At 50.4% G+C, this 26,000-nt stretch overlaps 1 protein-coding gene across 2 annotated transcripts in view; it reads left to right on the top strand.

The window, feature by feature from the left end:
• Vti1a (vesicle transport through interaction with t-SNAREs 1A) overlaps positions 1-16,529 on the top strand; it is a 308,900-nt gene extending 292,371 nt beyond the window's left edge. Inside the window, exon 8 of one of the 2 annotated variants that reach the window (XM_052183476.1) lies at positions 12,717-16,529. In XM_052183476.1, coding sequence (XP_052039436.1) covers positions 12,717-12,810 — 94 coding nt within the window. In that variant the 3' untranslated portion in view covers positions 12,811-16,529. The remainder of the gene's footprint in view (positions 1-12,716) is intronic. The other variant, XM_052183503.1, reaches the window with a different exon arrangement.
• Positions 16,530-26,000: the final 9,471 nt, after the last annotated feature.

Here is a 26,000-nt window from a genome sequence, read left to right as displayed (position 1 = left end):
GCCCGTGATATTTTCTAAATCTTTCCTGACAGAAAGATTCTCATTATTTTTATCTGTCTCCAAGTGGGTTCTTTCAGAGGCATCTCAGAGATGGCCTCAGCTCAATTGTTTCCCAGGCTTTAAAGCATCTGCAAAAGCAGACACACACACATACACGTACACGCACATGCACACACACACACACACACACACATCCTTGAGACTGTTCAAGGAAGGGCCACACCCTTGCTGACGTCTCAGGTAATGCACTTGCAGCCGGCATTGGCCAGGGAGCCTTACACTCTCACTAAAGGGTCCACACTGTCACCACAATTGCCATAAACACCCAGAAACAAAGGGCCTGGCCCCACATCTCCTGAAGTTGGCTGTGACATCAATCCAGCCCCTCCCCACCAGTTTGGAGTTTTGGGTAGATTCTAGAAATTGCCCACTCTGACCTCCAAAGCATTTTCAATGAAGTAGGGTGACCTTACCACCTGTGAGTGTGAACGCTGGCTCTCCCTGCAGCCCGTGGCACAGAACTGTTGAGGGTAGGAGGGAAACTGAGGCCTGACGTATTTTAGCAGCCAGCCTACAGTGATAGGGATTCTTTTCATTTTCTTATCTTTGTAGAATGTATACCCATTTGCCTAAACATACAATACAATGAAAGCATGGCTATAGAGAGGAAGCCAGGACGGAGGCCAGTGCCTACGCTGTGCATGTCCAAGTAATGGACCAGTAATTTATCCACAGACACTGACAGGTGAATCAGAGAGAGATGGGTTCAGCTCCATAAATCAATATCTATAAGATAAAGCCCAGATCTTTCTCCTACCCCACCTAGAAAGAATGATTTCCCATGAGTCTTTACAATAGGACACATGCTGAGACCCATGAGACACAGTGGGTCCCACCCGACAGCTTCTTACTGCCCCTGGCTCTTCTGTGAGCCAGATCAAATGTCAGTCCATGTGTCAACCAACAGTGTCCACACAAGTGCTGATGTGGACACCCAGAACTGACTGCCCCCAAGGAGAGGGAAGACAGATGCCACATACCTGACACCCCACCCCACCCCCAGCCTGGTCCTCAAGCTTCTGAGCAAACCCTATCAGTCGGACCTTTGTCAAGTTTGCCAGTGTTTATTAGAGTCCATCTTGTCATCTATTAGCCAATAAGGGCTCAGATTTCCCCCTCTATTGTGAGAATGAGGGCTACAGGAGCTGGAGGGCAGAGTCCCCAAAGAACAAAAGGTTGGCTTTGTCAGGTAGCAGGCACTTTCAGCTCAGACCCACAAACAGGCTTTCTGATTGGTCACTGGTGTTCCCACTTACTGCAGCATTAGGGACTCCAGAGTGCAGAAGCCACAGGCCGCCTCTCAGCTCTGTTGTTTGGTTGTATCAAGCCTTGGTCCCAGGCGCTGGTGCTCAAGGCAGCCAGGTCTATTCGCTCTCCGCACGGTCACTTTAGAGATGGAGGAACAGGGCACAGAATTCTCCACAGACTACGGGTAGAGGCAATCCTGCAAACTTTCTTTGCCTTCCAGCGCCAGCAGAGCCCCCTTCTAAACACATTTTGTGAACAGTGTTGGGCCTGCTGTTGGGAAACAGCAGCTGGATTTTTCCAAGCCAAGGCCATGAAGGTCAAGGGGCTGCAGATGAGCTGACCTCTGCCTGTGCTCCCTGTGACCTTGAGAGTGCTGCAAAGGGTATACAGGCTGGTCTGTGAGTGCGGTCGACCTCTGCCTGGCCTGGCATGGTAGTGAAAAAAACGGTTATGGGCTAAGTTTAGAAACTTTGAGTGAAGGCCAGGTTGTTGATGCTCACATCCAGGCTGACCCCCTGGCTTCAGAGACACATGAGGTCAGGAGGGCTGGGCTTCTAGTCTCTCTCCAGGAGAGAAAGGTAGGGTTGCTGCACAGCCTCCGCCTTCACTCCATCCAGTTCATTCTCAGTCATAATTAAAAGTTTCTAACAAGTCCCCCACTCCCTGTCTGCCATCCACGCGTGCTTTGTTTGGCAACCCAGTTTAAGAAAAGTGTTGACTTATTTGCCAAACTTTAAAACTTGTGAGATTTTATAGATCAGGTAATCTGCATCCTAAGGCTAAGGTGGTGCTCACCCTCCGGACAGATATAGTCATGATTTCTCTGGAGCCTGAGGGACCCGGGGCCCTTGAGCTAGGAGCTGAGGCTTGCCAGCTGGGAGGACAGGGCAGGAAGGTTGCTTCTTGAGGACCAAGTGTGGGTGAGATGCCCCTCACCCACTCCCTTGCCGGGGTGGGAGGGGGTCCTCAACAGGAGCTGAAGGGCTGAGAGGCAGCAAACCTGTGTATGGAGGCTCACACTGACTCAGTCACAGTTGACAGTCTGCATAAGGTTGACAGACTTGCCAGGCCACCCCAAGAGTGGGTGTAACCTTCTCCCTAGGTGGGCCTGAGCCATCCAGTGAGGGTTCTAATAAATGAGATGACATCATGAACGCAATCAACAACTCCAATCAGATGGCTTCCATGAGGACACTACCTGAAGACACCAGGGCTCCCTTCCAGCCTGCCAGCCTTTCCCAAGGTCACAAATGAGGCCATTCTGTTCTGCCAACTGCTCCCTCCTTACACTGGCTCCAGCAGCCATACTAATTCCATCCTCACAGATCCGAACGAAGTCTTCCTATGGCGTGGGTGCTCATCTATAGCTGTCAGGAAGAAGTAATCGTCAAACCTGTGTAGTACAGGCTCAAGAGCAGAGCCTTGGAGAAGATGCTAGTGAGCTGCCCCACAGCACAACTGACATTCCTCCCTCCCACTGCTCAGGTGACCGAGTGTGCCTGGAGTAGATGAGAGACAGTCCTTGAAAACCAGTGTCCTGGTGAGTGGAAAATAAAACCAAACAAGGAGGCAGAAGAGGAGGAAGAAGAAGGGGAGGAGGAGGAAGAGGAGGACGTAGTAGTAGTAGTAGTAGTAGTAGTAGTAGCAGCAGCAGCAGCAGTAGTAAACACAGGTCATTAATTATCATCTTAATTTATTGCATATTTACATTAGACTCTAAGGAAAGGTCTGGTTGACTTTGGTTAATGGCCATAATATATGCATTATAGGCTGAGAGTCTGCATTCCAAAATCTTCTGTCTGAAACTTGAATGTCCGTGCTCAGAAAAGTTTGGATTTTGGAACATTTCACATTTTTTATACGAAAGATATCCAGCTGGTAAGACCTATATAAATATTCCAAAATCTGGAAAGCTCCCGGTTCCAGGCATGTTACATAAGAATAATTTCGAGGAAAGGCCAAGCCCTCAGGCCTCATCCTGCAAAGAACCACAGGGGAGACCAGATTGAGACCAAGCCTAAGTGCCTGGCGCTGACGCATACCTGTAATCCCAGCCCTGTGGAGACAGAGGCAGGCAGAGCTCTGAGGGTTCAACACCAGCCTGATCTGCAGAGAGGATCCATCTCGGAGGCAGGCAGGGTACCTCGTAAATTAAGCAGCTCATGTTTCATGGACAGGCAGCTCTTGCCTTCCTCTGCTTTTCTCTCTCAGCCTCAGCCTGGATTTGGGGAGCACTGTTTGCAGCCACCCCATGGCCCTCTTCATATTACATGGAGATGGGGTGGAATTAGGTTCAGTAAGAGATGGGACTGCAGACGAGCTTCAGATCGCCACTGTCCGCTCACGTGGAGGCGGTGGTCTGAATGGGAGCGTCCCCTCCGTCTCAGTCGGTGGCTCTCTTGTGGGGCTCTGGTGTAGCCTTGGGGGAAGTATATGACTGGGAATGAGTGGGCTTTGAGGATTCAGAACCTCTGATTGTTCCAAGTTCACTGTCCCTGGTTCTTAGTGTGAGCTCCCAGCTGCTGGTCCAGCCAGAACTCACAGCTGCTACCTCTGTTCTGCCTCAGACTCCACCCTCTGGAACCAGGAGCCCAGATGAACTCTTCCATAAGTAGCTAATGCACAGGGTGAGTAGCACTGGCCACTCAGATGAGGAGTGTCCCCATGAGACAAGAGTGGGACATGTCCTTAGAGTTCACGGCACTTCACAGTTCTCTTCTCTAAAATCAAGAATCTAGTCCTAGGTCCGGAGACCTTTGCCAGCCCCAGCCCCAGCAGCCAGCAAGCCTGGAAGGGGCTGCATACACCTTGAACTCTGGGACATCATCACTGAATTCTCTTCAAGACTGTCCAAGTGCTGTGATGGAAGCAGGCCGCCTTGATCCTATGAGAAAGTGGTAGCCAGCACAGCTGCCCACCAGGCCTCCCGCTGCCGCCAAGCCCATATTTAAGAGTGACAGGGGCTGCGGCACCCAGGCTGCCGTCTGAGGTACACACTTGGCAGTGCAGAGCTGGGCATAGCTGCACATCACTGATCAAAACCCCTTAGACTCTCTGTGTCTGACAGGTACTTGTTGGCTGCGTTCCCAGGCCGGGGAGGGATCTGAGCCAGCCAATGGGAAAGCCTCTTTCCCTTTTGATGTTGATATTCCCACCTTGGAGACAAGGCTCAGCCCTGCTGGGGAGACTGTCCACCCGAGGGCCCACTAGATAGCCAACCCCTGAGGATCACAGCCTGGCAGGCTGAGCAGGCAGCAGCTTCCTCGACTTCCTGGGCTTCCCCACGAGCTTCCAGAAGTTTCCCAGGCTGCTTTCCTGTCTTTGGCGACTGGAATCTTTCATGTGCCCCAAAGTGGCACCTCCTTTTATAAAAGTATTTGCCGACTGCATACACATTGAAGGGCTTTGCCTCTCAAATGCTCTAAAATCTGAACTGAGCTGCTCCTCTTATCCCTGCATGGCGGGTGGGTTGATTGACAGTGTTTGGGAAGGGACGGATGCTCACGTGTCATGGAGTAGCTTTCTCTAGGTCACTCCAGGCAAAACCAGGATTGCAGCACATGACAAATTGCCCCAGCCCTGGCCTGGCTCTAATCACTGTCTTTGTTGCCCTCTCTCTGGCACTGATGGCTAATTGTGGTGCCCAAAGTTCACATTCGCTAGGACTCTAGTTTCCCTGTCTTCTTCACACATTCATACATTCTTCAGGTATTTGATCACACTTGCCGTAGCTTTCCATGTGTGTGTGTGTGTGTGTATGTGTGTGGCTTCTTGACATCCATCCATGACTGTCTCCTCTAGCTAAGAGGGCCATGTCTCACTGCACGTAGCTTTGAGGCTGAGGTGGGCAAAGCAAGGCTATGTGGCAAATCTAGCCCACTGCCCGTTTCTCCATGTCCCATAAGTTGAAATAGTTTTACATTTTTTATAATGGGGAGTTTTCAGAAGAATAATATTTGTTGTTGGAAGATCATATGGAATTCAAATTCACACATTCCTAAAGTTTTATTGTAACGCAGCCCATTTTCATGTATGCCATGACTACTCCCTGCAGAAGCAAAGTGGAATAACCGCCAACAGAGGCCATATGATCGGCATGGCTGAGGGGTCTTTCTAACCCCTCAGTTCACATGTGGAACCTCTGGTCTATCAGTGTGTGTGTGTGCGTGTGTGTGTGTGTGTGTGTGTGTGTGTGTGTGTGTGTGTGTGAGACCTTCCTTGAATCTTCCTGTGACATTTGCTAAGATGAGGCTGATTGAGAATAGGATGTCCCCTAATCCAGTATGACTGGTGTCCTTGTAAAAACTAAAACATTGACTATGGGTATACACACACAAAGAATGTGTGTGGGGAGAAGAGGATATAGCTATAAACCAGGGAACCTCAAAACTTCCTGGCTAACCACCAGAAGAAGAGGGCAGCTTGGAGCAGTCTCCCTGGCAGCACCCAGGATTGTGCACTACAGCACCTTGACTCTGGGTTTCTGACCTCCGGAGCTGCAAGATAAAGATTTCTATTGCTTCAGCCAACCAGTCTGCAGAATTCCACCTTTTGGCAGCCCCATCAGATTACTATGATTACCATCTGACCCTTTCTAGAGCTAGCCTACAGGTCTCTGGTAAGCTAAGCAGAATCTGGGAATCTAGTTGTGGCAAGACTCAGGTCCTGGCTCCTGGTTCTTGGATTCCTTGCTAGAAAGCTTGCTTGTACTCCACCTATCAGAAGTCATCCCTCTCGTGCCCCTCCTCAGGGCTTCCAGGTCATAGACTATGTCAAAGTGGATGTCAGCAAAAGTGAACTGTTAACTGCTGCCGATGGCTTAAAAGGCTGGCCCAGCTGAACCATGCCAGGCCTCTGAGCACAGCAGTGGGTGGGATGAGACCGGGTCTAGAACATTCCCCCACAGCTCCCACGGCACTCTGCCTTTGAGGAGCTGCTCAGTCTGCTCATGAGGAGAAATTCACACTAAGAGATGGAAGAATGCACAGTTCCTGGAGTCCCCAGGAACTCAGGCTGCACACAAAGCTTCCAGAGCGCGAGCTCAGGACTGCCTTGTCCTTTAGGGGAGGCGTCAGATAAATCCACTGCAGAGTGCGGGGAAGCCCTGTGAAGGGACAGCTCTGTGGAAAGCCATCGTGATGCCCAGAACCCCACCACTGGCCTGAGAATTCCATGTTTGCTCTCTAGGGCTGGCAAAACACAGGGCCTTAAGCTACATGCGTCCAGCATCAGACGTGGGTTCTTACAGCTGCATCAGACGTGGGTTCTTACAGCTGCATCAGACGTGGGTTCTTACATGGGTTCTTCAAAGTCCTGAAGTTGGAAGCCAAGCAGTTGACTGGGTCACGCCCTCTTCAGAAGTTGAGCCTTGCTTGGCTCCTCTCATTTCTGGTGTTGCTCTTCTATGGCCTTGTCACTCCTGTCCCCCTGGGTGCTGCTGATACAAGGACGCGTGGCCACTTTAAATCCAGATTATTTCAAGATTCTTTTATTTATTTATTTATTTATTTATTTATTTATTTATTTGATTTGATTTGATTTGATTTGATTTTTTGATTTTGTTTTTTTCAAGACAGGGTTTCCTCTGTATAGCTCTGGCTGTCCTGGAACTCACTCTGTAGACCAGGCTGGTCTCGAACTCAGAAATCGCCTGCCTCTGCCTCCCAGAGTGCTGGGATTACAGGTGTGTGCCAACACTGCCTGGTTCTTTTCAAGATTCTTAATGAAGACTTTCTTCCAATGAGGTCAGTCACTGTATGAGCTTTCAGGTGAGCCGGCTTTGGGGGAGGGGCAGACACTGTCCAATCCAGTATGGTTGGAGGTGAAAATTCCCAACTGAAGTTGCCTACATCAAAAGGGCTTCTCTATAACTGATAAGTTTAAATGTGACCCGTCAAGCGTGGGGCTCACAAACAAACCCAGAATTGACACAATGTCCTCATTTTTTTCTCTTTGTCTGTTGGCTCTGTGCTCCACTGGCAGGAGACACGCTCCCCTCTAGCACCAGGGTTAGCACCATCTTCAGTAGGCCACCATTGTCCCAGCAATCAGACCCAGTAGAGAGGGAGTAGGCTATTCTCTTGGTTCTCTAGGGAAATCCCCAGCAGACCTTGTGGTTTGGGTGTCAGGCCAGCTTTTGAACATTTGTTTGGGCAAGAAATAGAGATCTTTAATTGGTAGGGCTTGCCTGTGGACCAAGACGAAGGCTACCCCAAGGCAGGCGCAAGCTGTGCCCCTCATCTGCAGCAAGGGTGCTGCAGTCATCCTTACTGGACATGACCAGTAGCTCAGCCCTGTGCTGTGTTTGTGTGTAAGAACCCCGTCAAGGTCACAGTCCATCTCCCAGGTGACCTCAGTCCTCAGGCTCTTTAGCTCACATGACCTTGAACTGCCTCAGATTCCCAAGTAGCTGGAACTTTGGGGGCCTACACCGCCACACCCTGCACAAGTTGTTTTTGTTGTTGTTGTTGTTGTTGTTGTTGTTTTTAATATCTCTACCAAGCTCTATGTCAGAGAGATACAAACGATAAAAGAGATTCAGGCTGTGGAAGGGCCACTTGCTACGGGAGAAAACTTCACAGAAACAGAAAATCAGACACCTGTGTGGTTAGGCAGAGTGGGAAGCACAGTGCAGGGAAACCCGAGCTTGAGACAGCACCATCTGTCAGGAAGCCCTTCTTAGAGGGCACCAGAGATCCGAAACTTGGGGAGGAAGGAAGCTCAGTGGCCCAACCTGAAGTGCTTTTTTGGTTAGAAATAATAGAAGACCCAAATCAAACAGTCTTGAAAAAAAGATGAAGTTAATTTATTTTCTCCTATTAATCAAAGCTCAAAGGAAGGGTGGCTTGCTATAGAAGTTTATCACGCCTTCAGGGTGGGGTCCTGGCTGGCTGTCCTTCCACGGCCAAGCTTCTTTCTCAGGCTGACTTCCTTATGAAAAGAATATGGCTGCTAGCTGGCTTGAGTCACTGTAGCCAGGGAAATGGAGTGAGCACACTGGCTATCCTTGCTTAGGTCACGCCACTACCTTTGAGCCAGGGGTGGCATGGGATGCTGCAGCCAGCCCTTACCTGTGCCTGTCAGGATGCAGAGTGGCCTGGGCAGCATGCCTAGTGCTCATGGACACCGTGACCATGGACACCGTGACCATGGACACCGTGACCATGGACACCGTGACCATGGACACCGTGACCATGGACACCGTGACCATGACCATGCAGCACCTTCAGCTGAAGAAGCTCCTGGGTCTTCCATGAGAAGAGTTGTGATGACTAGATGCAAAAGGAACCGGGCTTCAGGCGAGGCGCGGTGACTGGGCAGGTGGGCTTCGGGCGAGGCGCGGTGACTGGGCAGGTGGGCTTCGGGCATGGCACATGGCTGGGCAGGTGGAGGTGCTTGCTGTCAAGCCTGCTGAATTGAGTTTGACTGAAAGCTGTGCAGAGCGAAGGGAAAGAACCAAGTCCTCCAGGCCGCCCTCTGAGCTCCACATGGGCGCTGTGGTGTACACACAAGTAAAGAAATACGGACATAAATAAATGGCATTTTAATATCTCTATTTAAAAACCAACCTTTGAAGATAAAGAAACAATAAATGAACCATCAAGTATAGCATGAAATATTAAGAAACAATCCATGCTATCCAGTCAAGGAAGGAGTTACGGCCATCGTCAAACCATGGCTGCTGGGCCGGGTGCACCCCAAGCTTCTCTGCACCTAGGTGAACCCTCCCCTGGACAGAGAGGGGTGGCAATTACGCTGCAGTAACAAGCAATCCCCACACCTATCACCTTCAAACAATTCTCCTGTGGACCCAGGAGAGGCCACGGGGCAGTGACCATCCGGGAGATAGCCCTGGGATACAGGTCCTGTGTCACCGAGGTCTCTGGACCGTTCAGGCTCTACATCAAATGTGGAGATGGGAATCCCACTAGAGGGTGTGGCATAGAAAGTTATCTGCATGCCATGCTAACATACAGCACCAAGGACCAGGTGACCAGGTCAGGGTAGTGAGTGCTGGACATCTCAAGGAGGACTCTGAAGAGTGTCCTCGGCGGTATGGTCCCCATGCCCCTCACGCAGGAGGAGATGAGGGAGCCACCTGCCTCCTTCACGTGAACCAGCCTTCTGTAATTCTGCATGCCACACACAGGAGCCGTTTCCAGAAGGGGAGGAGACGGGCAATGGAAGATTAACTGCTCCCCGGGTTCCACATAAGGATCAGTGTTTTCAATAATACTGTGTGAGTTTAACCTCAAAGTAAATGGTTAATTCATCTTATATCAACAGCACTGTGATTCATAATGTAAACTTGGAGAATTCTTGATGTTTCGTGGGCCCACATTCCTTTTAATTTGCCTCTGCATTCTTTTAAAGCCGCAGTGTGCTCACTTGATAAAATGCAGCGCGCAGACGCACGGGTTTCTGCCTGCAGGCGATTTAGCCTGGCTGGTTCAGTGGACGTCTTCTTTCAAGTGTATACTCTTTCTTAAATTATTTACTGGATAAACACACTTTGCATTTTCAAGAGGGACATTAAGACTGTTTGCTGCTGGCCTGGTGAACCGTCAAGGCCCCTTACCCAGAGTTAACAGCAAGTTACTTGGGGCTGCCCCCAAAGTTCTTTTCTGGCTTGCTAGCAGAGTTCCTTGACCCGGCTGGCTTTTCTGATTCCTCCCAACTCTACAAGTGTGTATTCAGTTCTGTTGAGTAGAGTGATCAGGATTGGCCAGCAGCCATGACCAGGGACTGTTCCCCAGCGAGGGTCCACCACAGCCAGCCTATACATCCCCTCTCCCTTCTGGGTCAGTCCTATCCACTCAGGAGGCTCATTTTCTGTCCCTAAAGAGACATATTTACTGGAGCACTTCACAGTCCAAAGCTAGGCTGACGGCCTGGCCTCTCTGTATTCTAATCCCTTCTGCCCCCTGCCCTTTGTCTCAGATGTCTGGCATCCCTTTCCATAGTAGCACCGACGTCCTCCACTGGCGCACACTCAAGAGCCTGGTGGCCAATCATTCCCCTACGTTCAGGGAGGAGAGCCAGGGCTGCTCTGCAGAGGCACTGTAGCATGTAGCTCCATCTTTAGGGGCTCATTTCAACTTTGACCCCCATCCTTTCCTACCCTAACATCTCCTGCCAAGGGAACTTGTCCAGATCTCTTGTGCATTCTTCCTAGGACGGGATGATTACACTGACGAGCGGCCATGCTCCGTCATCAGAATCCCCAAAAAGTTAGTTCTCTGCCCTGCTCCCAAGTGCCAGCCACATCTAAAGCATGACGTCCAAGCTTCAGAGACGAAGTCTGCATATTCACTACAGACAGATCCACTAGAGCAGCAGAGGTGTGGTGACAGGGATGCCAGTGGGTGTGGCTGCGCAAGGCAGGGGAAAGCCCTATTGAGGAAAGTTAGGACTTGGGGACTCCGGTGTGCTTACTTTATTACCACATTCCAGACTGAACTAGTAGCACCCATAGTTAACCATCCTGCCTGTCCATCTCGGACGCTCGCAGCCCTCATCCCACGCTGTGGGTAGGACACACTACCACACTAAGGGTTGCACACCATGACAGGTTACCTTCTAAACAGCAGACCTTCTAAAGGTTCACGCTTGGAATCTGCCTCATCGCCGATTTACTCGGTTTACTGATTTATTTTGTGAATCCGACACGTGTGGTAAACAGAGTTCTGAACAGTGACCTCAGCAAAAGGGAGCCAAGGGGACCGTTCTGAAGACTCTCCTTCCTAGAGAAAAGGAGGAAACCAACTTGAGTGTTAGACGAAGTCAAAGTAGGTCCAACCAGTGTTCCTAATTACCTTCACTTTAATAAACTGGAATCCTATTCTTATTTACTTATTTAGTGGGACAGAGACTCCTTCCTGCCTCCTGGGTAAATACGGCCTGTTAAGTCTGAATTAGCTGTCATCACAGAAGAATTAATGCCGGGCATAGGCTTTCTAGTGGGACAAGAAGAAATAAACAAGACAGCTCTTCACGGAGCCTCCTGTGATAAATGAGAGCAGGGCACACCATTCATCTCTCCGAGAAGAGCAGACACTGCTGCTCAGGCAGTTTTGCGGAAGACGTGTCAGCAAATGGCGATCATTTTGTAACCTGTCAGGAAGAGAGGGAACCCGTCCTGTTAGGGGCCACAGGGGAATGGACCACTCTAATGGGATGGTATCCATCCACCCATGAAGAAGGAAGGGCGGGGGGGGGGGGAAGGATGCCACCAAAACAACAACCTGATATCAGCCTCCATTCCAGGCCTCGGGGACCCTGTGAAGGTTCCTCTAAAAACCCACTCAAGTGGAGGCCTGACTCAGCCCCATGTGCTCCTCCCCGTGGAAGACCCTGTCCAGGGTAGGAGGACGCAGAACTCTGCACGTGCCTCTGGGCAGGTGGGATGGAGCTGCTTCAGGCCTGAAGCCGGGCGGCCAGCCGGCTAGACGGCCAGCCTCTCTGGGTTTCTATTTCCGTGCGCTCTGTAAGAGCAGCGGGCGTGGGCGAGGCCGTTTGACCCAGGTTCCCTTTGAAAGACTCAACAAAGCATTGTGGTGTGCGACCTCTTTTCTCCGAATGAGGTAACAAATTATGAAATCACTTCAGCGGAAGCACGCTGCAGGCATCCAGAGCGCTTGTCTCCTCTGCTTGTCTTTCTGAGGTCAGCATCTGCAGGGCTGGACCGAGGGACCAGCAGCCCCTAGAGGGCCTACCCACAGCCGCTTGCCAGGCACCTAGGGGACACTCCATTAGCTCTCATTCCATCTTTTATTCTGCACTGGGGAGCATATGTAACGTTTCCTCCTGGCTTGACGAAGCCATGAGCGGCGCTGACAGGTGACGGCCTCACAACCTGAGCTGCAAGTTTGACACTTGCTTCTTAATCCTGTCCTCTCCCCGCTAAGTCTCTCTCACTTCTCCTGGGGTATTTTTGTTCAGGTAAGTACCTCACTGACATGTTTCCTTGGAATCCTCTCCTTTCATGGGAAACACTGGGGGAAAAAAGAGTAAGGCTTGTCTCACATTCTAAATTAAAAAGAGATGCTCACATGGGACCCGTGATCACTTAAGGAGGCTACATGGTACCCAGCCTAGAAAGCCGGTGATTCCCCTTAGCTTTTGGTAAGCATTCTCTGAGTGCAAGCACTGTGGAGTTGTTTATAGAGCTGGAAGCACTCTCTCTCTCTCTCTCTCTCTCTCTCTCTCTCTCTCTCTCTCTCTCTCTCTCTGTGTGTGTGTGTGTGTGTGTGTGTCTGTGGCTATGTGTATGTGTGTCTGGCTATGTGTCTGTGGCTGAGTGTGTATGCATACTCACAGGCTGTAGTTTCTTAGCCGGCTTGGCCTGGGCAGTGTTTGGCAGGGTACCATTCATTCATCCACGTGCGTTCTTCCTCTGTCTCCCACAGAATCATCCAGAACCGCATCCTGCTCGTCATCCTGGGGATCGTCGTGGTCATCACCATCCTGACGGCCATCACTTTTTTTGTCAGAGGACACTGATGTATCCACTCTCCCTTGATAAACAGTGATCTTGGCTTGTTCTCAGTAATTAAGACAAAATGGTCACATGAATCATCCTCTCATGCTGACAGGCCCCGAGTGACCCTCTGTCTCTCCCTTCCCACTGCTGAGCTGAGTGCAGAGAGTGTAAAGACATTTTCTATTCTTGTCTACATGTGGGCTGGTTTCCATTCTGAGGTTGGTCTCTACCCGAATTTGTTTTGTTTTTTTATAGGTAAAGGTGAATGCTTACTTGCCTTTAGGTAACTTCATCTGCTGTCCAGAATAGCTCTGGTAACATTCCTCCTTGCCTTGTGGTCATGCCTGGAGTCACGGTTTGAGAGAGGCCATGATGACTCAGTCACAGGACCTTCTGTGTGTCACATTTCTGCGCTGTCCATAGATTAAATGCCAGAAAAATCAGAGGCCAGAGCCAGTGAGCAGCTTCGGTCAGCGGCGCCCTTTCCCAGCATAATGGGTACAGCTCTTCTGCCAGTGAGGAGCAGATAACTGTCACTTGTGCAGAGAATTGACTTAGGCCTGGTTTTTTATTGCACACATATGTATGCGTGTGTACATTTTGCCCAAGAGTTTTTTGCTGAAGCTGCTCAACACCCACTTTGCCCAACTTCGGTTACTGGCAACAAGAAATATTCCCTCCCCTCCCCCCAGAGCCACTCTCCCCAGAATTCGCTGGCAGTGTGAGCATTGGCACGTATTTAATTGTGACCACATCTCCCTGACCTGTTTCTGTATCTCCCCAGTTCTAATATGAGCTCAGTCAACAGCAGCCCTCTGGTCTATACATAAGGTCTGAGAAGGTTCTTGCACGTCCCTTCCAGTACAGAAAGACAGCATGAGTCTGTTTGAGAGCCTGAGCAGGGCCTGCTGCTGTGGCTTGTGCAATGTGGTGATAAAAATGGGTGGGTCCACTAGGCAAAAGCAAACAAACAAGCAAACAGAGACCCGACCTGCCCTCCCTCCGTGGGAGGTGGCCACTGGTCTCTTTCAGAGAATGAATTGCAGACCGCTGCACAAGAAGCACTTGCGTTTTTAGAAACAACCATTCAGCAAAGCCTGCCTCTGTTCTCCATGCCTTCAACCCTCTAGCATGCTTCGTCATTTTCTTCCCTTTCTTTTTTGTCTGGGGTAACTGGGAATTGTGTTCAAAATTAGTTCATTTGTGATCAGGCTTAAAAGTTCCCAAGCTGAGGTCATTTCCCCTCTAGTCATGAAACAAATGTGTTCTTCTTCAGACTGTGTAGGTCCTTACAGGGCTGCACGCACTATCTTTTTAATATAATTGGCAGCTTTGAATTCTTGAAAAGCCAACCTGTTCTCTTCATAAAAAATGCTAACCACCTGTGCTCACGAAGTTAAGAGCATGCTATAGTTGAGCTCCCACTACACACACACACACACACACACACACACACACACACACTCAGAAGAAAACCATTATAGAGTAGAGAAGAAATACAAAATCCACCAGAGGACTTGTACTCATGGAAACAGGCAGGGTCTATATGTGTTCAGATGAATCATTTATTATTGTGTAAATAAAGGTGTATTCTCTGTGTCGGAAGGGTGGCGTGCGGTTTGGGCCAAACAAAGTAGGACAGCAGAGGAGACAGGCTGGAAGCCCGCTACCTTTCCTGTCTGCTAAAGGGACCAGCTCAGCAAGAACCTTTTATCCTCATAGCTGAATTCTGGACATCTTAAATGTGTCAAAGAAACTGGTGCCGGTGCCGGTGAGGGAGGTCAAGGCCTTGTGGCCTCTGGAAATCCTGGATCTTAGTTAGGAGTATACCTGAGCCTGAGCTCTCTCTCCTACCTTCTTCCATCCCTACAAGTTCCATCTTCCCAAGGCCACCTGACAGGCAGGTAGAAGCTGAGCACTGGTTCTTGCTGGCCCCTAAGCAGTTCACGGAAACCTGTGTTCACGCTGATGCGGTGAAATGAGAAGCGAGGCAGGCAGGTGCCTGCCACTCAGTCGGTCGGTCGGACGCTCTGCTGGATGCTATCGCCAGTGACACTGTCCCAGCTCAGCCATGGGAGTGGAAATCTGTGAGCCTGACAGCTCTGTCACATCCCCTGGAGAGTGGCCACCCAACTCAGGCCAGGCCCGCCGAGGGTGCGAACTGGTCTGAAAGTCCCTTGTCTACCCTCTGGCCTCCTGACATCATGGGAAGAACATGGAGGAGCCCTGGGTCAGGGCGATACCCTCCCCACCTCCCTGCCCACCAAGGAAGGGAGAAAGTACATAGCTCTGAAGCAGGTGTCTGTGTGTGGAAGGTTCTAAGTTCTTATTATGTAGATGTCGGTTGTTGAATATTTGTGAAGTTGGGAGCCTTTGTTTAAAAGTGTTGGGGGATTGCTGTGGCGGCACAGGGGGGTGGGGGTGGGGGGGTAGGAAGAGGAGGAAGCCCTCACCATATAAAATTCATGCAGACTAAACAGTTTCTCTGACAGTATAAATAAAGCGGAAGCAACCCTGCTCCAGAATCAAAAGCAATTTAATTAAAGTCTCTTAAGTTGCAAAGAGTTTTAAATGTTCCGTGTTGCAGGCGAATGCCTGCAGATCCGGCGGCCTGACGTCAGCGGGCAGGCCTGGGCTGCGAGGCCATTTGCTATTCTGTTTCAGGCAGGCTGGATTGTCTTATTTTGGAACCAGCTTGGTGGGGGGTTTGCTTTGCTACTGCTTCTGAGCCCTGAGCTTCAAAGGCTGAAATTAATGGTGAACAAAATTGTGCGGCTCTGGCCATCCCATGCGGGGCGAGCCCATTGAGGGTTATCATTAAGTAAAGAAATAAAGAGGGGAAAAGCCTGCCTGCTCCAAAAACCTCATCAGATAATGACCTCCGTGATTGGGTTTTCATTACCAAACAGCATCCAGAGATTACCAACTCACGGAAGAAGGGAGGAGGGAGAGAAAGGAAGAGCAGCCACTGTCTCTCTCTCTCCCTCTCCCTCTCTCTCTCTCTTTTGCACATCTTTTCTTTAAAACTGTCAGATCATTTCAGTATTTCAAATCCGAGGAAAACAGCCTGCCTGCTGCTGTATTTGAAGTTGTAATGGTGTCAAAAAGTCACGACTGACTGACAGCCGTCAGTCCCAGAGGGGCTCATTAAATCATAAAAACTTGACAAGGAAATAATTGCACATGGCCAGCGACTTGGCGCCTGTTTAGACGGTTTTATTGTCTTTCATTATCAGTCCCCGCCATTACGTTCATTAACAAATTGCATTAAACAACTGTTAAGGGCTAATGATTTGTTTATCGCTTTTTTTATTATTATTATTTAAACATTAGCCGTGTCATGTGGTACCCCAGCAGCCTCTTGCCATCATCTGACTGAATATTTTTCCACTCCGAGCCCTGGGTACTGTTGGAATATGAAATAGATTATTCATTACTCTACTCTGTGCCACTGATTTGGTTTCATGTAGTGTCTTCCACAGAGAAAGATGAAAACTTGTCAAAAATAGGTTATATCTTATTCGAAGGGGCAACAATAGCAGCAGGTACAGGCACACTTTAATATTTAATTAAGGTTGATGTTAACCCCTTTCAATGACTTCAGCTCTAAGTTACATTCAAATGCGGAAGAGAAAAATAATTGTTCTTAATTTGCAACCTGTTTGGCAGACACTCTTCCATGGACTTACCGGAAATTTAGAGGGGAATTTTTAAATAATAAAATTTCGCATCATAAATATTTATAGTAGTTTGTCTACGTAGCTGAGAACTGAGGAGAGCGATAATTTCCTCATCACTTAGCCATGAACTGATTAGCCTCTCCAAGTGCTCTGCTTGGGTACAGAGGTGACAAAAATGTTACCTGGAGAGGCCCACATCAGGGGACTGTCGGCCTTTTGTGGCACAATGCCTTGAAAGGAAGTGCTGGGTCTCCAGCCAAGGGCCACTGTCCCTTCAGCTGAGAGGGAGTCTGGTCTTCAGTGAGGGCGGGCAGTCGGGCTTGCTGGCCAGGAAGGTGTCTCTGGCCTCTGTAGTCAGCCCGTGCTCATTACAAACCAAGCTCCCCTAATGGGTAACGGGAGCCGCCCCGTGCACGGACTGACCTTCCAGCCTTTCCCTTACTGGGGCTTGCCATCGGTGAATTGATCAGCTTTTCCACAGACTGCGACCTCAAGGGGCTGGAGAGAACAAAGCCCTATCACGGTCACTGGAAATGGGAAGTCAGTCCTCGGCCACATCCCTGCTATATCTGGCCAGCAATTCATTTGTTTACGTACATAACATGGAAGCCACAGCCTTCAGGACTGGGGTGCTCTGGTAAAGACGGGGACCAGAGTACCTTTTCTCCATCCCACCCCCATCCCTTAGATCATGAGTGTGCTCTTGGCTGGGTACTATAGGCCCAAGCATCACTCACCAAGGACAGATGGGTCCTACAGTAGTCATGTGCTGACCAAGCAGGCATAAGACCTCCTCTCAGATCACCTTGGTCGCTGCAAATGTCGAAATAGTGGCCACACCCAGGTCTGCAGGGCCTCCAGGCTCTGGTCCACATTAGTCACGTGGCAACCACCTCCATGCCTCAGCAGAAGACGTGCTAGAACCATTTTCCCAGTGGGGAGGAAGATGGTGTGGTTAGCCACCCTCAGTGGAAAGAGGTACTGCCTGAGACAGGAAACCGTCCTCTGTCCTGACCTCACCCTATGCTGTGACCTGCTGATTTTAACCTAACCCAAAGCTTATGTTTCTGTCCCTCACCTGGGATGCTCCACGTAAAGTGATCGGTGGGCCACCGTGGGGCGATGAACAGATGCACACAGGTCCAAAGCAGATCGGCACTGCGCCAAGATGGGTGATGGTGGAGGGTGGCCAGGAGCATCCATCCCAGACAGGAAATGAGTGCGTTCCTGGGGCCCAGGCATCCAGGGCACCCTGCCCACTGTGGCCCCGCCACAGCCCTCCTCCTTAGGATTCCAGTCAAGGCCAGCTCACCAGAGGCAAGTGGCCAAAACAAGATGGATGGGGGCCTTGGAGCAAAGGACTAGAGAGTGAACTAAACCAGAGAGATGCAGCTCAGTGCAGACAAGAGCAAGAGAGTGGGCCGCTCTGAGACGCTCGTGTGTCCCCTCAAGGGGAGCCAGTGATGGGACAACAGGGATCCGGGCTCCATCACCTATACCATCCCTATCCTCCCTGGCTCCAGGCTCACGGGGGTGGGGTGGAGGTGTCCCCTCTTTTGAATCACCTCCTTATTGGTGCTACATAAATAAGGGGGGCCAGTTGAGGGGGGAACCTGCTCCAGGCGGAGCATGGGCCTGTGAATCTGCGAATTCCCACCCCTCCTTCCCTTCATCCAAACAAGGCCCTTTGGCATGAATAACAGCTGGGGAACCCAGGGAGGAGCACAGCTGCCTCTGCACCGGTATTGATCCTGATCCTCAGCCTGCTCGTCCACCGGGGCTGCCCCGGCTTTTCCTGCAGATCCACAGCCTACACTGCCCTGGCTTTTCCTGCAGGCAGCACCTCGCTGGGCAGCATCCTCACTCCTCCCCAGGCCTCCCCCAGGAAGGTGGGGTGGAGGGAGCCCGGGCACTCTCCACAGCTCAGCACAGCTTCCATGCCCCAAAGTCTTCTGTTTTCTGGCTTTGCCACAAAACGCACTTGTTAGGAAGAAACAGAAGTTTCCTTGTTTGTTTGTTTCTGATGAGCCTCCACAGAGTCGAGGATGAACACTGCAGGCCCCAGAATCTCTCCACAGGGCTCTGCCAAGGGCCCAGGCCACAGAGGCATCCTCAGCAAACTGAAGACCCTGCACTGGGCCAAGCACCAGCATACTTTACTGCGTCTCCCTGGTGACCCTCTCTGCTGTCCCTGCCTACCTGGTTATATGGCTCCTCTGTACAGAAAGTCCCACGGCCTTCGACCCCTGAGGGACACGGTACTGCAAGGTCAGCGAGGCACCTGTACGGGAACACCCTGAAATCCTACCACTGCTGTCCTTTGGCTTCTGGCTTAGAATGCCGGGAAAACGTAGATTGGGCTTCCCTGGGGGAGAGGGGGCCCCTCCGGCTGCTCCAACCAATTCCTCTGGTTGAGATGTCTGTCCCTCTTTTGATAATGTCTGACCCATTTTGGGTGTCCACGGTGTGAGGTATGGCCAATGCCCTGAAGCTTCTTCTATCTCAGCCCCTCAGGGTTGTAGAGTCACAGGCACTGTCTTGCCCTAGAGGCCCATCTTGGCCAGACTACCAAGGAGACATGGAGTCTGAGGATAGGCTTTGCCAAGGAGGGAGGGGTGTGGGCCCTCTGGCAGTCCTCATGAGAAAGGTGGAGGGTAGGCACAGGCCTTAGGGTAGGTGGCCCTGGGGTCTGGCATAGGGTCCCTCCATCAGCTCCTCGAGCCTCAGGGTTCAGGAAATCCCAGGCCTCTGTCGTGCAGTGTGACACATGGAGGAGGGTTCAGAATTGATTGCTTATGCCCTGAATGGACCCCCAGGCTACCTTGTCTCCAGAAGACCTGGTCATGCTCAATTTGCATGTCTTGGCTGTCACCTGAAGCAGCATTTCTGAAGAAAGGGAGGTAATAGAGTGAGGAGGAGAACCAGGTGGTTCCAAGGAGCTCCCTCCTGTTCCCTTCTCTCTGTTCAAAGGAGAACCGTGATCAGACTTACTCATCCGAGCATTTATAAGCACCAACTATGTGCCAGGCCCCAAAGACATAGGGGAGTCAGAGAGCGTCTCTGTTCCGGGTCAGAGGCCTGAAAGCTTCTCCCTCCCAGCATCTCAGTTTGCTTTCTGATCTCGGATCTGTCTCAGGGTTCCCAAGTGTCATGGAGAGGCCACCGCCCTAGCTGCCTCTGCCAGTGCGTCTGACATGAACAGTCCATCCCCATGAGCTACATGGCAAAGCACACTCAAGATGCGACATCGGCTTTCTTCCTCCTTGCCATTTCCATGACCACATCTGCAGAGATCCGAGAGGAAGCGAGCAGGAACCCTCTTCACCTGCAGGTGGTCAGGTCCCCATCATCATCGTTGTCACTGCTTCTGTGCCCAGGACGGCCCTTGAAAGGGAGACGGGAATGGGGAATGGTTAGATCAGGGCTGACTTGGAGGGTGGGGTCTTTTTTATGAAAAAGGTTTGACTTGGCGGGCAACAGAAGCCCAAAATATCATAAAAGAGAAAAAAGTTGCAGAGTGGCTAAGAGGTGCACTGCGGGAGTGTTTCTAGGTCTGAATGAGGTGGATGCTCCGTACAGAACAGTGAGCAGGGGGGGAAATGGAGCAAGAGACATTTCAAAGGCTTCTGGGCCCTCCTCCTCCTCCCTACCCCCCATGCAGAAAGGGGAGGTAGAAACAGTTGTATCGACCTCCACACATACCCCCCTCTCCCAGGTAGTGAAGAAGCTGAAGTTAGGGCATCTGATATGGGTGCAAACAGAGCCTGGGCACCCTTGTACATGCAACCACGTTCCAGACTATGAGCGCCCTCTCTGGACTCCTATGTGAAGAAAGAGGAGACCCACAGGGAAGGGCACAGACTACATGCATGTGCGTGTGTGTGTGTGTGAGTGTGTACGTGTGTACGTGTGTGTGTGTGTGTGTGAGTGTGTACGTGTGTATGTGTGTGTGTGTGTGTTGGACAGGGTAGGCAGGGAGTTAAAAGAACGGACCACCACACATTTATATCCTCCGTGCTCAGTGCTGGCTACCATGGGAACATCTCGAGTGTTCTGATGAGCTCCAGATCACAGACCCTTTGAGCTGTGCATGCCACAGGGCCATGCTGGCCAGCCCAGCCTACACTTGTTTGCAGATGGAGGGAGAACAGCATTTCCTGAAGATTTTCCAGCAAGTTGATAGCAGAGCAAAGGGCAGGCTCTAGGCTGTCAGCGCTCCCCGGCGCGGAGACAAAAGAGGTGTCCCTTCCAGTGGCAAGCACAGCTGGAGACTTTGTCTTCGTGACCCTCTATTCCCACCCCATTCCTCTGACCTCAGGAGCCCCAGCCTAAAACATTCACAGCCCCCAGCTCAGAACGCACAGAGCAGTAGTCACTGGGGTAGATTTGGCATCGTGCCATTGGTGCTAAAGCCCTCACTGTGTGCAAACATTGACTCCATCCCTGATGGCTAGAACTCCTTTTTCCGTGAATGCCAGGTCTCTGCTCCCAGAGAACTAACAGGCAAATGGCCCCACTTATTTTAGTGGGGCTCCTAAGGTCCTACTGAGGAAGGCATCGCTAGCCACTTTCCTATGTGGTGTCTTCTTAGCCACTCTTCCCTGCCAAAAAACTTGAGGAACAGTTCATATAGTTAGGAGCACCACCACTGTGAGGCTGAGCCCAGGACAGACTTTCAGAACTCCTCTGCTGCCAGTCAAGGGATGCTATTTCTCTGACAGTGGCCCTGGGTGCTGGCGGCCATGGCTAAGAGACATTCATACCCAACCTCAACCTGTCAAGGGAGAACAATGAGAACTTCATCTTTTTCCATCCGGGCTTCTTCCGGGCCAGCTTGGGACTGAGTCCTAGGGTTCTGGGCCCTGCCTAGCACTGACCTCTGGTAAGGGCTCTGCAAGCCATACCCTTCCCTCCCTGAGTTTTTTCAGCAAATAGGAAAATGGGGCTAGAAAGTCTCTGGGAAAAAGAGACCTCTGGCAACTCGCAGCTATCCATAGTAATGTAAAAAGAATGTTCCTGAATAAGGGCTGTGCTTTGGGATAGGAGGGCAGTCTCTTAGATGTAGAATCTTCTAGAAGGTAAAGCCATGGTGCATTAAACTTGTGAACGATCTTGGATACAGAGGCCTAGGCTCAGAAGGGCCTCACACTTAGAGAGTAATGCTCTGTAGTTGAATTGAAATTCTTAACAATCTAAGCTTTGTAAGTGTTTTTTTGTTAGGATGGTAGACTACAACCTGAGGACTTGAGATAGCCCATAACCTCTTAGGATATCCCATACCCTCTTGGTCCATTTCTCAGGGGCTCACTCCCCCACGCCCTGGAGCCTGTCTCTACTCAGCACAGCATCCCAGACCCCCAAAACTGATTCCAACATTCCCCCAAGGTAGAGATTGAGCCAGGGAGGGCAGAGCGTCACCAAATGCACATGACCCCAATATTTTGAGGTGAGGCTTGGTGACAGCAGTCCTCACCCAGGCCATAGGAGAACTCCATGTGATGGGTCTGTTGCTCATCTCCAGGTGCTTCTATAGCCCAGGAGGTTTGTCCTCCTGCTGTGGGTGCAGATAGATGTGGTGCTGGTTCAGAGACTGGCAGTGCTTATGGGTGCCCCAAGTAGCCCTAGTGCCTGCCCACAGGGGTCTGAGGGGACGCCACAGTGGGCAGCTCCAAGCACAAGGGGCCTCTCTTCTCCTCACCCTGAGTCCAGCGTGGTGCCCTGCTGAGACGAGCCTTGAGAAGCAGTGTATATAGCTTGGATGACCCCATGTGCCTGGTAAATATCCCATCCAGCTGAGTCTGGCATCATATAATATAAAGGTGAATGGTGAGAATCATGGTAATAAATTGAATTTGGACGGATAACATTGCCAAATTAAAGGCACTGTGACAAGCTGAAATGTCTACCTTTAAATTTTTATTTTTAATTGAGTATGGGTCTGTGAACATGTGTGTGCACGTGTGTGAAGGCATTGGCTCCCCCCTCCCCGGAACTGAAGTTACAGGCAGTTGTGAGGCACCAGACATGAGTGCTGGGAAGTCCCCTGCAAAAGCAACGTGTTCTCTAAACCCCTGAGCTATCTCTACAGGTTATGCCTGGTTTTATTAATAAGGAGTCCCACATTTTCATTTTCCCTCAGGTCTCCCAAATTATGTATCCAGACCAGTCAGATGCATGAATTTCCCTCATATGCATCTGTTTCCCTATCAGGAAAACGGACGCACATTGAGCTTGCCCCTCAGACAGTCTTGGCCCGTTAAGCACGTGAGTACGGATAAGGCCTAGCAAGAGGCCGATGGGTGGAGTGGCGTCACCTCCAAGCCCCCACAATCATGAATTTTGAAACAGAGAGACCCTGTTTCAACAAAGGAAACAAGTAGGGGGCTTGAAAGATTTGGAAGCCGTCGTTGAGAGGCTAAGGAGATAGATGGTCAGCAGTCAGAAGCCCCCGGTTCAATTCCCAGCACCCACATGGCAGCTCACAACTGTCTGTAACTCCAAGATCTGACACTGTCACACAGACTGCAGGCAGGCAAAACACCAATGCTCATACAATAAAAGTAAATGAGAAGAGGAAGACAAAGGAAGAAGGGGGAAGAGAGGAAGAAGAAAGAAGGAGGAAGAGGAAGGAGAGGAGGTGAAGGAGAAGAGGAGGAGGAAGAGGAAGAGGAGGAGGAGGAAGAAGAGGAGGAGAAGGAGGAGGAGAAGGAGGAGAAGAAGAGGAGGAGGAGGAAGAGGAGGAGGAGGAAGAGGAGGAGGAGGAAGAGGAGAAGAAGAAGGAGAAGAGGAGGAAGAGGAGGAGGAAGAAGAGAAGGAGGAGGAGGAAGAGGAGGAGGAAGAAGAGGAAGAGGAGAAGTAGAAGAGGAGGAAGAGGAGGAGGAGGAAGAAGAGGAGGAGGAGAAGGAGGAGGAGAAGGAGAAGAAGAAGAGGAGGAGGAAGAGGAGGAGGAAGAAGAGGAGGAGGAGAAGTAGAAGAGGAAGAAGAGGAAGAGGAGGAGGAGGAAGAAGAGGAGGAGGAGAAGGAGAAGAAGAAGAGGAGGAGGAGGAAGAGGAGGAGGCAGAGGAGGAGGAAGAAGAGAAGGAGGAGGAGGAGAAGAGGAAGAAGAGGAAGAGGAGGAGGAAGAAGAGGAGGAGGAGGAGGAAGAAGAAGAGGAGGAGAAGGAGAAGAAGAAGAGGAAGAGGAGGAGGAAGAGGAGAAGGAGGAGAAGGAGAAGAAGAAGGAGAAGAGGAGGAGGAAGAAGAGGAGGAGAAGAAGGAGGAAAAGGAGGAGGAGAAGGAGAAGAAGAGGAGGAGGAGGAAGAGGAAGAGGAGAAGGAGGAGAAGAAGAAGGAGAAGAGGAGGAGGAAGAAGAGGAGGAGAAGAAGGAGGAAAAGGAGGAGAAGAAGGAGAAGAAGAGGAGGAGGAGGAAGAGGAGGAGAAGCTGCTACCACAGAGTGCCTTGGAATCCCAGGCCCAAGTTTCAGGTTTTGTTTTGTTGTTTGGCTTGATTGACCTTTGCTCTTTTTGTTTGGCTTCTTTCTCGTTGCAGTCTGGGGGTTGTTTGGCATTTTGAGACAGGCTCTCACCATGTGGCTCCGTAGGCCTCAAAACAAGTTATGCTTCCTCAAAGGAGACCTGGAGTGGCTCCTAGAGAAAAGGCAGGCCCCTGGAAGGTCTGACGATCACTGACTGCTCAGGCTTTTACCTCAGGTTTTCTCCTTGGACGTTACATCCTGGAACTGGGGACCCCACATGGACATCCCACGGAGACTTTAAGTACCAAAGATGCAGTTTGGAATCCAACAATGATCAAAGTTCATCTGTCCTAAAAGCTGAGGCCCTAACACCGCACAGAGCACCAGCCTTGACCTACCTACCACCTAGCAGCCGGATTATCAGGTTTAGGATGCACGATCCAAAATCCAGCACAAGGAGGATGGATGTCTGCCAGGTTCCGAACTAGTGGTGTGGAGCAAGTAACCACTGAGCACTGTCACTGCAGGGCCCAGGAGAAATTAGCTGACAAGTGTTTGCTTTCTCCCAACTTTCCTGGATGACCGTTCTCTCCAGTTTAGCACTGGGTGGGTTTGGCGGATTCCCTGTATTGCTTTTTGACTGATGCCTTCTGGCTGCAGCTCATCTTTCCTGATGGTAATTCATTAGGCCCGAAAGCCACTCCAGAGTGGGTTTAGAACCCATGTAGTACATAGTCCGTTAAACTGAGATCCGCTAATTAATCTCTCTCCTTGTGTAACAGAGCGATAGTGCTCCTTCCACAGGGAATTGCAATTTCATGGTTCCTAATGATGCTACGATTACATTATCTGCATCGCTTAGGCTGGGGTGTCAGGAGCAACGCTCGCTCAGAGCCTGTCTCAGGGACAGGAAGTAGGGGGAGCACGGGGGGGGGGGGGATGGGGGGAGAAATCACAGGGAAACCCAGCGAGTGGGGGAGGGGAGGTAGGCTGGCCTGGGCTTATTAATGCACAGCTGTTTTAACATCTCACTCAGGAATTAGTCCCGAGTCCCAGAGATTCCCTGCTCCACAGCGCCTCTTTCCCCAGAACCTTCTAATATGTACAGAGCAATGGTTTAATAAATCTATATATTTGCAGTATTCCACAAAGTAATTTATTTCAGCATTTATTTTCATTAGATCTCTTAGAAACTAGCTTCTGCCTGTTATTGGTCTAAGTAATACATCTCGATGGTTGTTTCCTGAACTAACTTGTATCATTGGATGAGTTAAATAAAATGTAAGATGTCTAATTCCAAGGTTTGCTGTTTCTTTTGCATTTTTTTTTCTAGTGGAAAGGCAGGTATAATAATCAGCATTCTGTACTGTGAATATAGTACACTGTCACTTTTTAATGAGGGTGACACTTGGAAGGCTCATTTTCAAGGCTGTATCTTGTTTTCGTTTGTGTGGTGTCTGCCTGGGGTACAGCCGTGTGTCCTGGTGGAAGCCACCTCAGCCTTCGTTCCTCAGGTCCCAGCCACCTCAGTGAGACCGAGGCTTTCCTCAGTCAGTGCTACAAAGAGACATCCTGTCTCTCGCAAAAATGCTATTTATTGTGTATGTATAGATGTTTGAGCCTACACACACACACACACACACACACACATTCCAGAGGTCAACTTTCAGGAACTGGTTCTCTCTTTCTACCATGTGGGATCTAGGGATTGAACTCAGGTCTTCAAGCTTGGTAGGACGCTCCTTAACCCACCGAGCCATGTCATCTACCGTTCTGGCTTTTCTGAATACAGAATTTTATTTTATTTTCCATCAACTTCTCAGAGGGATGGCAGACCTGGCTCTGAGCACTGCTTTCTACCATGGAGAACTTGGGTAATCAACTCATCTCCCCTCTGAGACTCAGAGGAAGCTACACTCACATGGAAGACAGACGGACAGGAAGATCCCATTAGGTATCCACTGGCCCCCACCTTCAAACGTGTGATTGATCTGTCACAGGCGTCGTGGGTAAATATAAATGTATAGGTATGTAAATACTGATTTTATTGTTGTTTAGAGCTGTTGGGGTTTGGGTT

Source organism: Apodemus sylvaticus, chromosome 1 (assembly GCF_947179515.1).
Source record: "Apodemus sylvaticus chromosome 1, mApoSyl1.1, whole genome shotgun sequence".
Classification (NCBI taxonomy): domain Eukaryota; kingdom Metazoa; phylum Chordata; class Mammalia; order Rodentia; family Muridae; genus Apodemus; species Apodemus sylvaticus.
The sequence above is the reverse complement of the archived record's forward strand: the minus strand, read 5'-3'. Positions and strand labels throughout refer to the sequence as shown.